The following is an 18,548-nucleotide window of genomic DNA, read 5'->3' on the forward strand; positions in this document are numbered from 1 at the left end:
ATTTGTTAATATTTTTTATTTTAATTTTCATAACAAGTGCATTGAAATTATTTAAATTAAGTACAAAATTTTTTTATTATTTTAAATTTTATTTAAATAAAACAGTACGTTAAACATCGTTAATCATAATTTATTCATGGGACAAATTTTATTTTAAAACAAGTTAAACAAAACTTTTCATATTTATTCTATATTCTTAAAATGGGTATCTAAACAAATTATTATTATGATTGCTGAACCTCTTTGTTCTAAACAAATTGTATTGATATTTAATTATATCATAAATATAAGTACATAGAAGTATGGGTTTATCATATATTTACGATAGATGGACATAAAATGATTATTAATTGGTGTTTTTCAAAAATTATATTTTCCCAATCGAATATTGATACTTGGCATATTACTAAAACTTAGAGAATGATTCTAACTATTACGATTGCTTATTTTTCATTCGGTGCGATTAATATATTAAATTGAACGATTTATTAAAAATGTGGCAGGCTCAAGTCATTATAGTAAAAATAATAATTATTATAATGATAATAATAATAATAATAATAATAATAATAATAATAACACTACAATAGGAACAAACAACTCGTATTAAAATATAATTCCAAAAGTGATTATTGTTAAAATACGCATTTCGTTTGTTTACATATTATTTAGACTACACCTATATATTCATACATCTTAAATCTCAACAAAACGAATCAGTGCGATTTAAAAATTGTAGGCATATTTTTATGGAGTGGTAATTAAAACCACGATAAAAAGTCGTACCATGATTTCAGAGTTGGGCGTAAAAATAAAAGTACCTATTTAATATTATTTTGTGATAAAAACAAATAATTCAATATCGAAAATGATTAATCTCCATTTAACTGATTAAATTTGATAACTTATATATGTATTAGATTATTGACTGGAAGCCCTGTAATTTAATATGATTTGTATTTTGTTGAAGTTTTAAGAAGGAAACGTTATTTTTCTTTAAATTGTTGCCCAACTCTTTCTTTTGACGTATATTATACATACCAATTTTATTTGCCCGTAAAATATATATTCATACGTGATTTATTGATCTACTAATTTACAAGTTGTTCCAAAACAATTGTTAATAATTTAAAAACAGTCTATAAAAAATAATTTTTTCTACAATGTTCCGAAAAACACCATTTAGTATGACATGTATGATTATACTGGCTCTATCGGCACACTAAAATTATTAAAAATTCTCCTAGTCCATGGATGAATCCATGAGTTCGGGGGTATACAACCAACGACAATTTTAATAAATTAGATTTCGTTTGAAACAATTTTTTTTTTTTATCTGAATAAAACGTAAACAAATGGACGAATGATTGTTCTCGGGAAGAACATTCGATTAATAACAAAAACAAAGTTCAACAATAATGATTATTAAAAAAAAAAAACATCACCATAATACTTAACTTAAAGGAAGTGATCTTCCATGTCGAGTTGTAGTAGCTCAAGTTCAGCGCGACTTTTCCGTTTGCAAAATACCGTCAAACACAACAATCTGAGCATGACACGGAACTGCGGGCTAAGAAATATGAGCACAAACGCCTTCCACACCGAGTTGGAAATGCCCAGCCACAAGGCGGCGAAACGGACATGACCAGGCACCGCCGGTACACCGCCCAGTTGCTGGTATGCTTTGATGGACATCAATGGGGTCCAACAAATCCAAAACGTTACGATCAACACGAATGACGTGACGTGTGTAGGATTGGACAAGTTTTCAGACAACGCTGTTACGTACTCCTGTATACAACAATAATAGACGACCGTTATAATAATATGATGACTACATAATAACTACATTGATATTCAAATAAATTATTATAATATTATGTATGGTTGTGTTAACAACTGATTATTTGAAAAATCTTCCGGTAAATATGTAAGTAATGCTTAAATAATTCTTAAGTCATAATATTGCTTAAGAACTAATTAAAATTACACAAACAATATTGAATATTGATTAAAATATTAAGATTAGACTATAATATCGTACATACCTATTATGTATAGGTTATGTACTCAATCATACTATTTTATTAAAACAATACATTTTAATAAAATGGAAAATAGTGAGTTATGATGTTTATAAATGATATTTATAAACATATAAGACTAGGAATCTCGTAGTTATATATTAGAGTATAATGGATAAAATTAATATATTTAATATCTTTTGCATTGCAGCTGTAAAATGTTTTAATAGTTCTAAACTTTTGACATATCGGTTAGTGTAAACAATACATTATTTATGCGTATGCATAATGTCTAAAGCACCAGGAAATTTTCGATTCATTATTCCAATAAAATCAAATTAAGGACAAACGTAGCTGGTCCCTTTAATTTTTTAATTATAGTCAAAATGTAATAAGAAATCTACCGTAATTTCGTTTAAGCAATTTAACAGTTTAACTTGATTAATTCGACTAGAACTTGAATAAATTATTATATACATATACCTCACTAAATTATTGAAATTTTATGTCATACCATGATTACGATAGTATTAGTATAATTAACTAGCATTATTTGTGAATATTTTAATTTCTATGTAAAAAAACTAAAAAAAGCATTTCTTGATCAAATAATTAAATATACATAAAACGCAAATATTAAATCAACAATAGTTTTGTTTTTTTAAAAATTATAATAAATTTTTAATAAATTCAATGTTTTACCTATAATGATACAAAACTATTTTAAGCCAACGACTTTAAAAAAAATATGTTATTTAAAGTTTTGAAGAAATATTATGCCACCATTAAAATTTTTAAGGTTTCACCACCTTATCAGCTTAAAGACAAATAATCCACCAGCTAGAACTTTAAAAAGTTAAGCTTCAAATGAGAACCAAGAGTAAAGTTGAGAAATATTTTTCAAAAAATAAAAGTATCAAGTTTGAGTATTATTTAAAAACTTAATGATGCCGAGGTAAACTAAAACTCTTAGAGCATGCAAATGTCCAACCAATACTCTATATATAAATTTTGAATCTAAAATCAAAGAGTTCTCAGCCTACGCTTTAATCATGTAAATTATGAATTGTTTTTGTATTACGTATTAAATTAATTCTTGGTGTTTGATTATGCTGTCTATGTTTACTTAAACATTATGTTGATCTGATTAATTTAAAAGCATATTTAAAATATTATTTACCAACTAAATGTCATAAATAGTTTTAAATTATTTTTAGTAATTTATGTATCGTGAATTCGTGACAAGCGACAGAAAAAACAGTTATAAAAAACCCAACACTAGCAATTTACATCAATATTTTATGCTTATTCAACTATTGTAGAATATACATAATACATAAAATAGATTATAACCCAGGTTTGTGTATTATATTATTTATTGTTGAGGTGGAAAATTGGTGACACTATCTACAATTTATATATCTACGTCAAACGTATCTATAAGAAATAGACCATAGACGCACCTCGTAAACTTTATATTAAAATGTATTAAGAGACATAAAAATATAGCCAACCTCAAATTAAAAACGGTTAACGTGAGTCAAATCCCGAATTTGATACATTTTTGTGTACGAAAATCATTTATAATTATTTGCATACTGTATTTGTTACATTATAAAAATTGTTTTAAATATCTACATCTAAAAAAACATTAATAAAATTAATTTAAAGATTTATTGTGTTATATTTAGTTTGTTACAAATTATTTCAAATATGTAGCGTCTATACTGCTTTATAATAATAGATAAATAATGAATACTTTTATTTTAGTAATATATTATATAATATATAATTTTGTTTATTATATCAATATGTATAATTATAAACTATAAAACTATGTTTATTGTATAGTTAAGTTACGCCCATTTTATATCTATATCGTGACTATGTGCAAATATTCAAAAGCATATAATCACCTTTCCCTATGAAAAGGTTTATTTCATGATTTTGTGATTTTAATAGTATATATAATTGCCTTTTTCTGTACACGAAATGCATTTGATAGTTCAACACTGTCAAATACTTACTATTTACTACAAATCTTATTTTTTTAATTTAATTGATAATTGTTACAGCCGGCAAGTTAGTACCTACTAATTTTATATACGTTCTTGAATGAACATACAAAAATAAATCATAAACAGACTATTGAAAATATTTTGTTTTTTTTTTTTCATTTTTCTTTATTGCATATTTTTATATTATATATACAGTTTTTTACTGCATATAATATACTGTCTAGTTGTAAATATTATTGGTAATAATAGCTATGACTGTATTATTTGTTTTTATTGATCACAATCAAGTATTGCCTTCTGGGCCATTCAATATATAGAGAACTATAACCACTCTAAAATATGGCGGAGTCGTTCTAAACGATTCTCCACTATTTATTATTCACTCAACCATGTATATCGGCATATGTTTATATATATTTATATATTATAATATGTCTATAATGTCGGTGTTTTAGTATTTTATACCTTATCGTGTGCTAGAAAGCCACGCCGCAGCCGTCTGATCGCACCGTAAATATACACATACGTGTACAGAATAGTGATCAGACTAGGCCCCAACACCAGTATGGACAGCGTCACCGAATACGCCGCCATGCCCTGCCAGTCGAGCATGCACACTGCCGTGTCCTGGTCGAATACCGGATCACCGAACTCGAGCAGCGGTGGACTGCACAGCATCGCCGACGATATCCACGTAAACGCCATCCAGCACTGACACCTGGTGCGCGTCTGCACCGTAAAGTATCGGACTGGTTTGCGTACCGCTATATACCTGTGAAGAAAGCACATCATACACAAGCGTATTATTTCATTGGGTGAATAGTATGGCTGTAGTATATATAGGTATCGTTTAATATGTTATATATTATTGTGTGCATGTCACAGTTATAGACCAATGAGGTTCACACATATCACTCTTCAATCCGTCGTAGGTTAGGTCAAGTTATGGGTAATAATTTTGAGTGCTCTACGATTAAAATTTCACTGAATAATAAATAATATATAACGTGATTTGTAAAATTTGTAATATAATGTATTGTATAATATTGTACATTAAATAATATTTCAACAATCCATTTATTATAATGACAATATAGACCGACTTGTGTTCGAGACCTGCCTAATATCCTACTGCATTAGAACTAACAAAAGCAATTGTTTTAGTATTAGATAGGTTAAGTCTTAAGTTAGTATGTATACTAATGGTATACATATTGATGATTAACGGAGAGCGTCCATCCAAGTGTAAAAGGTGAATTAGATTATTGTTTTAGCACAAAAATGTTCGCTATTTGTATGTACGAATATGTGCACATATAATAATATATTGTTATAACGTGACGTTTAACAAAAAATATAACAGCTTTAACATTTTTTTTCTCCCATTAAAGTCTAATTTTAAAACGGGCAGTACAATACAATGGACATTAACTACAACGATGCCACTACATGATAATGATATCACGATGTACGTGATTGCAGAATGTGGTGTTGTGCACACGCAAAATAAATGTTTGATGTTTTATATTTTGGTGAGTATAATTTGTTTCTCCTCGTGCAGCAGTCGTCGATGAGGAGAATGTATACACATCGCGTAAAAGTGCAGAACACGCAACTAAGACATGCGATCGAACTGCAGTATAATAATAATATGTATGAGACATATCTTTTTACATAGATATATATGCTTAGTAGGTAGTACAATATTATACAAAACGGTTTTGTTTATAATAAATCTGGATTGATCTAAGAATTAAAAAATAATGTGTTAGATATAATACATGACTATATAAAGTACAGCGATAAACCATAAATATATTAAATTGACTATAGTTTAATTATCACATTATAATATTGAATATAAAATAACTATAAAATCGGTTTTTAAAACAAATTTTTGAGAACATTTTGCCAATTTACATATGACGATTTAGTCACAACATCGGCGATGGTGGGAAAAGGTGCGCGGGACGTATAATACCATATACACACGGAATTGGCATAATTGAGTGTTTTAATTCTGTATACAAAATATAAACCACGTGTCGATGAGACACACGCTCGAAATTATATATACACCGTTAGAACAAAGATAATATTATTATTATGTTAGGTATACCAGTATATTAGGTACCTACGCTCTTACTACAAAATCATTTGATATAACAACCCAAGGTGATCCATTTAAAGCGCAACACTATTCCTATAGGCAAAATAAAAAGTAAACTGTTTTGGATTTTATGACTTATATATATATTCCTTATTAAATTTATTTTAATTTGAACTTTTGAAGCGGAATAGTTTGTATTTTAAAACGTAGTATACAAATGCGATTTGAAATATAGTTTAAACCAATGATTTTAATTATTTTTATAAGCATTTACAAAATTAAGCAAAGCATGGAATTAAAAAATACGTTAAAAATTCACCTGCGGTTTACCCTACCCTTGCATTCTTATTTTTACCTAAACTTTAAATTTTATAATAACAACATTATTTATAAATAAATAATAAACTTTTAGTATTATTCAACGTTTTCACCTTTAAAAATATAATTTTAGGCTATAACGATCACTATATTACTTATAACTATAACTTAAAGATTTAAAGCCATTGTGTTTAGGAAATATATAGTATTTAAATTTAAATTACTGTTGTCAATAACTAATTAATAATTTAAAGTACAAAGAATAGCCTAAAGGCTAAAATGCTGTATAAGTAAGCAGTTAATCGATATTTCTTATGACGGCGTCATATATAGGCAATTTAACACCATAAAAAATGTTATGTGGCCAAAATAGTAGGTATTATACACTAATTTTATAATATTTAATTAATACAAAATGTATTTTAGTTTTAGTATACCAATAAAATAATTATTATAATCTCTCAGTGACCATCGTGCATTATTATGAAGAATCGAAATAATTATTATCACCTGTATAGAATCAAAATGCATTAATAATGTTACCTGTCAACACTAATCCACATGAGTGTATATGCAGACACGGTCCATAGTGCGACTTCGATGTATCCGATTATTCTACAAGCAATTTTTCCATAAACCCATTGTTGCACTAGTGCTGGATACACGGAAAATGGCACTACGAGCACACCGTAGAGCAGGTCGGCCAGAGCCAGTGACACCAAGTATACATTCATCACCTCTCCTCCACCTATTATAATATATATATATATATATATATATGTGATAAGTTATTAAAAAATTGAATTCATTACTAAAAAAGCTTATACTCGTAGTGTAGTTTCTAAATGGCATTAATCACGTTAAAATAACTCGCTCAGTTTTGAAATATTGTATTTTAATTATACCAGATATTTTATTTATAAAAATCGGTTGACGATTATAATACCTCTTATGTTGGTGAACGTAGCGATTATGAGGATATTAAGGAGGATGATGGCGACCGCCATGGTGAGCACCAGCGATGCCTGGGTTAAGGGCTCCAGGTTGTGGTGGGGGTGGGCTTCAGTAGTACGTGCCCACCGCCATTGTTGCTATCTGTCACACATCACAACCTATACACAAATATATAAATGTATCATTAGATGATTATTATTTAAATTACCTTGTTATCAAATTATAAATAAAAATGAATTTATATGATGAAATTCACTCAATAATGTACAATGCATTAATACTAACGATACAACGGAGACTATGCATTCATATGATTTAACTAAATATAAAATAAATAATAATCAATACTATAGGTACTATATTTTCCAAACTATTATTAGGTAGTTTATTCTTCGAATTAAATTATATTGTACGTATGTAAAGTGCACAGTTGATTTCATTATAAACATTATATTATTGTATTATGTAATATGTGTATTGTGTATAATCATAATATATTTATATATAATATATTCAATGGCTTCCAAAGTTCCAACACAAAATCAACGCTAATAATGTGTCCAATCGATAATATTAATAGACTTATATAGTTATAAATTTATGTAGCTAGTGTATCGTGCTATTTAAAAGTCTGTAAATAATACAAACTGTAACAACTATTGTTATATTTATTTCATAAAAGCGAAAATCAATAATGACAATTTACAAAAATTATATTTATTTGTAAATCGTGAAAAATCTATTTGTTTAAAATTCATGTTTAGCCGTAAAGTGCGTACTATATACACGTAATTATATATTTTATATTCTGTAGCTATACAGAATCGACATATTGATTTCATTGTTTCGATATAATGTATGTATTTCAAAATCATAAAATATCTATAAATAATAATAATAACGTTGTGTTTCGTTGTTTGTAACATCAATCTAAATAAGATTATTATAAGTACATTTCGAATAAAAAAGAAAATATTTATAGACGTTAATAATAAAACAATTCATCAAGATTCACGGGAGCAAAGTACAAACTATATTACATCACTATTTACAGTCGGCGCTGAATTAATACCGTTGTATTGTACTATTCGATACTACTACCAGCACAAATATCTACTATATCATATTAATACTAGTTACTAGTTACTACGCTACTATAATAAACTATAACAATATTATACCTCGTGATATATACATTACGACATAGATGAAATATATTATATATTATATCATAGACACATATCGATCGGAGGACGGCGGATGTTCGACTTTTACTACGCGCGCGTACCACCCGTTTAGCGTTTATAGAACGCCAAATACGATAAGAACGTACAAAAAATACGATCGACCTGGCGAAACGATTACGCGATTTATGAAGAGAAGTTCGAACTATCTTATTGTTATAGAGTAAGGCGTACCGACGTATCTGTCGTGACGAAATCTCTCACAGAACGATGATAAGGGGAGGGGGAAGAGTGTTTTGAGAAAAGTCTATCGAAAAAAATGAACGAATAAGAGAGACATTACAGCAGCAACGGACGACTAAAATTGACCATACACGTTGCGGGAGCGGTGAGGAGACGAAGGGTCATTGCGGAAATCTAAACGGCGAGAGTGTGTACTCTTATATACGTCATATAATATACGTTACACTCAAGAAAGCCGCCGGAACCGATACGAATCCATTATTTATAGTAGACGATCGTTGCGGTGCATCTTGCGGTAGACAGTTCAGGTGTACGACGACGCGTATCCGTATTCTTCGAGTGCACAATTGGCGACGACATGACTGCAGTGGCGGTGGCACAGATTTTTTTGGTGAAAAAGTTATATGTGACGTAGTTAACGAAGACTTGGGAGACGTGTTAAAAAAACGTCAAAGCAATAATAATACGATGTTATGTCTACGCCACTTATCACCACAATAGGTATTCTCGTCGGTCGCCCGTCGCTGCCGTGTAATATAATATTTTTGTTTCGTCGTGCATCGCGTTTATCACCGACGTCCGCCGTACCGTCCGTGTTGTTGAGGTGCAAATCGTCGAACAACAATTTATTATTAAATGCGATAACGAATCGTGTCGACCCGGAGACGACGGCGACGGCATCAACGGCGCGCGTTAGGGTACGTGTCGCGGTCGAGTCGGAATGCAATACGTATACTAGACACGACGGTGAGCCGAATAAAGAAAAAAAAAATTGACCCGCAGACCGGCGCGCGTTTACCTACCCCCGAGACGATATTGTGTGGCAGTCGCTCGCGTATATTTGCCAATATCTATAGACGACGATTACACCGCGATAACAATATTATACATTTTCAAAAAAACGGTAAAAAAAAAAAAAAACGTCGTAGCAGACAAAAATTATCCGAAGACGACGGTTATTACGCGACGACGTTGACGAGTGCACGAACGGAAAAAAATATCCGTATTCGCGTATACGATATATAACATTATATATATCGTGATATAATATACATATTACATATACAATATATTATATATAGGTGTGTGTGTGTGTGTGTGCGCGCGCGTATATGTGTGTGTGTGTGTTTGTGTGTGTGTGTGTGTGCTCACCAGATTCCGGTAACATGGCGGTCGCGCTGACGGGGTCGAAGTGCCGCAGCGGATGAGATGAATAATAATTGTAATTGTCGTGATGATTATATATTATATTGTTTATATATTGTACATATATATATTTACAACGCGATGGATATTGTACGAAACATGATGTGTATATTATAATTATTGTAAATGGGTGGACGTAGAAAGCGAAAAAATTGTTTTAGAAAAAAAAAAAAGAAAAAAGAAAGATATTGTACACGGAATGTTGCAAGAGCTACACTACTATTATACACTGCGGCGGCCGAATCGCGCGCCTCCCCTTCTGACACGCGCGCACCTAGCACGCACCCCCCCCCGCCGCCCCGGACCGCAGCCGTCCGCTGCCCGCGACCCCGAGACCCGCTCACGCGCACACACACACACACGCGCGCGCACACATATATATATATACTCGTACGGCGTACCGTCGCCGTGCCCTCCCCTCGTCGCCGCGCCAACCTACTCTCGCCCTGACCACCCTCGCCGACAAATTTCTCGGCCTTGCCTCGTACGCGCGCACAACCGCGCACAAGCTCGCACACAAGCTCGCTCGCGCGCGCGCAATCCCGCCGCGTATATGTATGTATGTATATATTGTATACAGCGCCCTCCCGCCGCCCCGCCACCGATGGGCGAACCATACCCTTGGAAAGTTCGTACTAGCTGACGCCGCCGCGTGACGTCAACCTAAGGACGCGCCGCAGCATTCGCGGCTCCAGTGTGTCCGCGGTGTCGTAGCTGCGCTCATCTGACTCCGGCGGACGCGGGCTGCTCTCGGCGTTTCAACACCACCAGCACAGCACACAATAAACGGTCGTGCGCGCGCATTTGCGCGCAAACACACACGCGCGCGCGCTCGCGTATATACACGCGTATAACCCGACTCTCGAGAGCGCGTGCGCTCAAATACCATTATACCAATGTGTGTGTGTGTGTGTGTGTAAGTACCTATTATACATAAATAGTGTATAGGTACTGTATTGTGGGATATATATTATATGTATATATGTGTGTACCTTTAGTAGCACCAAAGCTCTTTCGAAACGCTTTTTGCGTCACGTCCAACGTTCGCGTATAACCGGTTATTACGGATATCCGGCCGTAATACCACCGCGTTAACCGCGGTCCACAGCAGGTATAATATTCGTACATATATGATATAGTTGCATCCAGTGGAGTAATTTATATATATATTTTTTTTTATGAGGGTGGCACTCGTCTTCATACATTTTAGCGGAGAGGACAAAGGTATCATTTGTCGCCCCCCTTTCACCCCACAAGATAAGCCAACGCTAAAAATCTTTAAATCTCTTAAAATAAGTATAAAAAATGCAAAACATACATTTGTAAGACGAATATTTTCCCCTCGAATTATTGCACATATATAAGTACATTTACTTCACGTTTTCCCTATTGTATAATATACATGTTGACCTATTGTCAACGTCATATCATTCACTCGTCGCATTATCTGGGTTACGAAAATACCAACAACTCGATTATTTTTGGTTTTGTAAATATTATGATTACAAGATTATAATCATCACATTATTTTTTTCAAACAAGTTATAGCATCTTTTTTATGAACTCTTATGTAGGTACCTATTTAATAGTATTTAACGATATGGTTATAGGTACCTACTCTTTATTTTTAAGCCATAAAATGAGTTTTAATAAGACTTGTGAAAAATAAACAATTAGGATTATGGTTTCGATTTTAATGAATAAATTATTTTTCCCCTCTTCCTAGTTTTTCACCCAGTTACCCCGCTGGTTACGTCGATACGTGATGTTTTATTACAATGTATCTACATAGTTATAGTAACTATACCAATATAATTCTATAAACTTGGGCATGTAGCAGAAACGGCGCCATGGGGTAGAGCCCCACCAGAAAACAGTTCAGCCCCCTCGCCAACCCCCCCCACTGAAAAATATGTACGATATAATTAAGTCATAAAACATTATCAATTGAAGAATAAATTGAATTAATCATAAATTATAATAATTGAATTACCTAATAAAGTTTGAAAAAATAATGAAATAACATCCTTAGACTTTTTATTATGGACTAACCTATTAGTATTGTCTAAAAAGGAAAAAATTTAATACAATTTCAATAAAATATGTTTTGAAATTTATAAAACAAGAATAACTCTTTTATTTATTTATTATTATCTTTATCGGGTACTAATTACTGGATGAAAATAAATAAACAATGGTATCCCAAATCATTGCATTAAACTTGAGTCAAACAAATTCATCTGTTCATTACTAAACACATTTATTTTAATTTTTATTTATGAAATGTAAGTAAAAAAAACATAATCATTCATTCACAAAGGTATGTAATATTAAAATATAATAAAGAAATTATCATTTTTCTACTTCATTATTAATATACAGCTATTGTTGAAGGTCTGTAATTAATCATTTTCTTATATACCTAAGGTACATAAAAAATATTCGACATTATTCTTAAAACATTTTTAACTATTCAAAATTGTGTACATATTATCTATTTAGAGCATAAAATATAAAAACTCGTATACTATAACGCTAATAGCTATATTATTATGTTATACGGCACGAAAATATTTATATTTTATTTTAATAACCTCACTAATTGTTGAAAAAACTTTAACCTTTGTAAAAAAAATATTTGTCCCACCCAGCCCTCCCTCCCCTGGGAAAAAAATCTAGTGCCGCGCTTGGCATGTAGGTACAACAAGAGAGGATATGGTCATAAATGATTGGATGAAGGCGTACTGCCTTCATTTAGATATTATAGAATATTAGCATAGCCAGTATAGATATTTCAAAGAAACATTTTTTTCATATATTACTGTACTGTCTATACTCATATAACAAGGTGTGATACTTGTATGTTTTAATAGTCTCATACATGTATACCTAACAATAAATTTAAAAAACTATCAAGTACAAATTACGATATGTCTATCATTTTTTTTCGAATAGCTCTACGTATATTAGTAACAATAATAAAGGCAGGTACCTAATTTAAGCTATTTTATTATAGGATCATATTTTGTGTCCATTGACTTACTTTTTTCATTCTTAGATCTGAATATGATGCAAATGGATGAATAGACCATCTGACGTCTGTGCATAATATACATTATACAAGTCAGTGCCACATAATTATAATTTATAATTAATAATAAGATAATTGATAAGCTTGTAATAGATGCTAATATAAAAACACTGCTGTCTGCAGACTGCTATTACCTATAACTGCTACGGATATATCGAGGCGCATGGGATTGTGTAACAGTGTAACTTATTCAAATTACGCACCGTAGTCAAAACGTTTTGCTCCTATCTCAATTGCAGCTATATTCTTGGACCAGTGTAGGTATCCACACATATATAACTGACGTAGTGATGTCGTTCAAAATATATTATATATATTTATATAAAACGTAATTAACTCATAAACTTAATGCGGGAATGAAAATATATAATATAATATATATGTATTGCGAGTCATAATACATATATACATATACATTAGGTACTGTACCCAATAAGATAATTATCGGCCCACTGAAAAATTAAGTTTAGGAAATATTTAAATTTATTTTTATAAAATCTATTATTTGTAATACAAACGTAGTATATGACGTATGTACCTATACCTAATAATGTTCCAACTAAAAAGAAAATAGTAATATTAAGTTGGTACTTACCTGCTTATATTGATAAATGGATACAATAAATTTATAAATTGTCACTACTCTTGTTGAGAAGTAAACAATAACTATCTCTCATTCTCGCATTCTTACCGATTACCCCGACCCCCCTTTCTCATAGTCCTAATAACGCCATTTAATACTTATACTTTTTATATCAATATATTAATATACTTTTAGGTAGATAGTTATAGTAGTTATCTGTAATAATGTGTAATGCGTGACAGGGTAATTTACTAATTTTTAGTCTGTCAGAGGTCATTTGTAATAATTTGTAATTTGGTAAATTTGTCATTTTTTGAGAAGATAAATTATAACTATCTACATAATACAATCTCTTTTTTTTATCATTACTAAATATATTATTATTTTTTCATTTACGTATTGATTCATATTTGAATTAAATATAAAAATGTGTTATAGATCCTGGGGCGAATTGGTCGAATTGTTTTTTGTACACAATAATATATCGTTCAACGATAATCGTTGAATTCAAATTTAACTTATTCGCTAGTTCACTACAGATGTGACCCACTTGACACCTATAATGTACAGCCGAGTACTACCTATTTACCCAGGTTTTTTTTTTAAATTACCTATTATAAATAAATTCATTCATTAATGCAATAATATGTAGATACTATACGCGTAGGGCGTAGCCATTTAGATAAAAAAATAAATCTACTAGAACGTTTGTGGAGAAAATAATTTTTACACGGTAAAACTTATGAACAATTGGAGATATAATAAAATGTATGGATTATGGCTTATAGGTAAAATATTTAAAAAATTCTTTAGTTATACTATAACTATATTACTCATTCATATTTCGTAAATAATATTATGTTGAAAAATGATTAAATTATTATTTTGGTACTCTTTTCATACACCAATGAAAGTTCTATACGTAGTCACAAAAACGTAGGTACCTACATTAAATAATAACTTAAATACTTGATATGAATTCAGTTAAAAATTGAGTACCTAGTTGAGGTAGGTCGTAGGTAAATACTAGTATTTATAACCAATTGTATTACTGTATTAGCATTGATTATAGAATAGATATATTCTATAATCAATGATATTAGATAGTAAATATTAAATAATAACTTCATGCTTGAATGGAAATCCATGTTACATTGCCTCAATTAAACATCGGACAAGAATATTTGTTTTGATTACTTACTGTTGTAAATTATACCATTGTTTCCATAAATTAATACCTACTTACAGGCTACAAGGCTAAAAGTAGCTTTATGTATTTCATTATAGCTTATGTCTAATTTGTGTACGACTTTATAGATTGTTTATTCTACAAAGTATTAAATTCAATTAATAAATAATAAACATGTTTATTTATATATAAAAAAAACTTAAGAAATCACTACTGTATATCTAGATACTAATAATTGTAGCCCATCATTGAGTAGATCATGTTGATAGATATGTAAAATTTAAATTCAATGATAAATCATTGCATAGTGCTTATGAAGATGATTTTGAGCTGTGACCTGTCAGCTTATATTTCTAAACATGTTTCAAATTGATAAAAGTCATTTATGTTTCCGTTCATTTTACAATAATTTGAATTATATACCTATTGTCAAAAACAAAAAAACACATTTATTATAATATTATTTTATGAAGTATAACTAACTGATAGATTATAAAATCATGTATTTATTTTAGATTTTATCATGAAAAAAATATTATAATTATGTCAGTAGACTAGAAAAATAATTGTTAGAAGCCATTATGCATAAGAAGTAGAATATCTTAAAACACCTTCAATTTAATGTATATTGTATAAAATGTCATCATAAAGTAATATTATATTTTGCAAAGTTGTATCTTTAATAATAAATTGTTTACATAATATACAATGATTTATATTTCTTAATTGAAAAAAAAAATTTTTAATTTTTATGGAGAAGAAAACAAGTTTTATTTTCACCAATAAACTAATAATTTATTAATATAATAAGTAGGTATAATAAAACATAGTATTAACTGAGTACTGACATACTATGTCATAAAGTATGAAACTATATTATAGCATATTGTATACACTCCTACAATTATTTTTTTGACAAGTTTAATTTATCAAATTTAAAATGTTCCTGTTATGTAATTTCCTCTAGGCTCTAAAAATAGTTCTAAGCTCTAAATATATATATATATATATATACATACATAATTGGTATTAATATTGATGCGGTACCTGTTTATTTAATTTAGGATTCACAAAATTATAGTAATTTAATTACTATTTACCTTTTCTACTCAAAAAGGCTAACTGACACAAAAATATAAACACACGTATATCAATATATCATGGTAAAACCGATACATTAATAAAAGCAATCAGAAAATAAAATGTAATTAGTTGTAAATATTTACATTTATTATAAGGATGGTATTTAGGTTAACATTTATAAATTATAAGTAATGATTATTATTTATAATGATTTATTTATGTGGATAAAAAATAAAAGTATTTCCAACTATAAAAAAAGATTTATTTTCATAACATACCTACAAATTGAATCCATTTAAGTAGGTGTAATAATATTTAAAAAAAACCAGGTTGAAATAAGCAAACAAAATCAATTAAGTGATACATATTAACCAATATATGTTCTGGCTCATGAAAATAAAAATATTAACTACTATCGTTCAAAACTGATGTGAGAATATTATTCAATATTAAAAACAAGTTATCCTTTTCGTTGGTGATGTTGAGTCAGCAGCACCTGTATAAACATAAATACATTTTTTAATTAAAACTTAATTAATATAATATGTAAATAATAAAAATATTAAAGCCTATAGTAAAATTATATACTGTTTTTAAACCGAAGAAAATACCTTAAATAACTTTTTCTTTTATATGTTTTTAATATTCAACATAAATACAGACAATACAGTACATTATACAGTATATCCTATGAAAACGTAGTAATTTTGTATTGCTATGATAATTTAGTTTTCATTACCACACCACTTCAAATTCATTTGTCTTCAAAGAATATCCTTTACAGTGTACATATACAATACATATATATATATAGATATATATATATTTATACATAATATGTAAGAATACTTAAAATTTCATTATTAATCATATTTTATGAATATAAATGATAAATTTGGAATCTGGATACAGCAAATAGTTAAACATTTAAAAGAAAAATCAAATATTTATTGTTTTCTTAGCATGCATTAATTATTTGAGACATAGGCTATTATCAGTACAAATTATTATAACATAAATGATAGAACATGTCAAATAAAAAAATTATACATCCTAGACTTTCCATTTCACTGATTAAATACACACCTTATACCTACCATATTACAGTTTTGACAAATTGGACGGCGTTCGATGAGCTCGCCCTGTATAAAAATCTACCAAACCATCATGTTGTGCCAACAATGAGGAACATACTGGTGTCATGACCACCATCAAATCAACACCATCAATATCAACAACACCATCATCATCATTGGCAAATGACGCCCCAATTAAGTTCATTTAACCATAACAACTCACATTCCTCCTATATGAATATAAAATTCAAACTATTTTATATGTTTATGATTAAATTAGATATCAAAAGGATAAGAATGATTACAAAAAAAAATAAATATTATTTTTATGATTTTTTTTTCTTTTAATTTTACATTAAATTGAGTTTTTTTTGCTAAAAATAAGTCCAATAATAATTAATTTACTGTTTATTTATATAAATATATAAATTGAAAAATATAGAAGAATTTTATACTTTAATTATTTGTGGGTGGTAGATTTTTTACACAATTTTATTTAAATATTAACTTTATAAATTAGTAAATATGTATAATATTTTATAAAAATCATTGTTTGTTACAATTTAATTTTTTTTTAATATTTATGAACTTGAATTAAAAATACAGCTTATCATCTTTAATAATAACAATAACCACGTGTAAAATTCAATATATAATTGTAAAATTATCAGTTATCTATATAAAAATTTTTAAATAAAATAAAATGAGATAAAATCTTTTTTTAAAGTCTTTTATCACTTAAATATTACCAATAAAAAACTACTGTCATACTATATTAGAATATAATCACATGCTAAGATATCTGCACTAAAATATTAATTTTTAAATTAAAAGAATATATATTTTATAATAGTAGAACTATAGGTTTTGTTTAAAATCTGCTCAAAGCTAGATGTATTAGGTTAAAAATGTTTCTTATAGAAATGTAGAAATAAATAATTTTATTACTTTTAAACACAATTTGAATTGTCTGAAACATAAATAATTTTTCAACTTAAATGCATAAAATAGCTTATAATTATTATTATACAATTGTTTAAAAAGAGGAAATATTTTTTTTTCATAAGAACAAAAAACAAAAGAGAAATTTTCCTGGATCATAAGAAATATTATTTTAGTAAGACTGTAGTGTTAGAGAAGCGGCATAAGATATTCTCCAAAACAAATAATGCAATTTAATAAAATTCATATTACATCACAGATATAGATAATATACTATTTACTAATTAATAATAAAAAATATAAATCATAATTTTAAGTATATTGGGTGATTATTTAAAAAAAAAACTATTTAAGTTTTTAAAATTATATATAAGTAATTACAAACCATATTTTTGAAAAAAGTAATTACCTATTTTTACTTTATTTACTGTGATGAATTTTTTGAGTTTTACTGTTGTATATTTATGAGAACACATTTTTATTTCATATTCCAAAGTAGTAGTTTGATATATAATTTATATATATTT

The 18,548-nt window shown here is 28.9% G+C and overlaps 1 protein-coding gene across 4 annotated transcripts; it reads right to left on the reverse strand.

The window, feature by feature from the left end:
- Positions 1-254: 254 nt before the first annotated feature.
- LOC113557926 (beta-1 adrenergic receptor) lies at positions 255-10,226 on the reverse strand. 4 transcript variants are annotated; one of them, XM_026963465.1, is made up of 5 exons: positions 10,004-10,226; positions 7,417-7,582; positions 7,014-7,218; positions 4,508-4,814; positions 255-1,791 (listed from the first exon to the last, which is right to left on the reverse strand). In XM_026963465.1, the coding sequence occupies exons 2-5, from the start codon at positions 7,475-7,477 to the stop codon at positions 1,459-1,461; spliced, it is 906 nt and encodes a 301-aa protein (XP_026819266.1). In that variant the 5' UTR covers positions 7,478-7,582; positions 10,004-10,226; the 3' UTR covers positions 255-1,458. The 4 variants fall into 4 exon arrangements, with proteins under 4 accessions (XP_026819266.1, XP_026819288.1, XP_026819281.1 ...); XM_026963487.1 differs by lacking the exon at positions 10,004-10,226 and adding an exon at positions 9,655-9,754; XM_026963480.1 differs by lacking the exon at positions 10,004-10,226 and adding an exon at positions 9,076-9,625.
- Positions 10,227-18,548: the final 8,322 nt, after the last annotated feature.

Source organism: Rhopalosiphum maidis, chromosome 1 (assembly GCF_003676215.2).
Source record: "Rhopalosiphum maidis isolate BTI-1 chromosome 1, ASM367621v3, whole genome shotgun sequence".
In the NCBI taxonomy this organism is placed as follows: Eukaryota; Metazoa; Arthropoda; class Insecta; order Hemiptera; family Aphididae; genus Rhopalosiphum; species Rhopalosiphum maidis.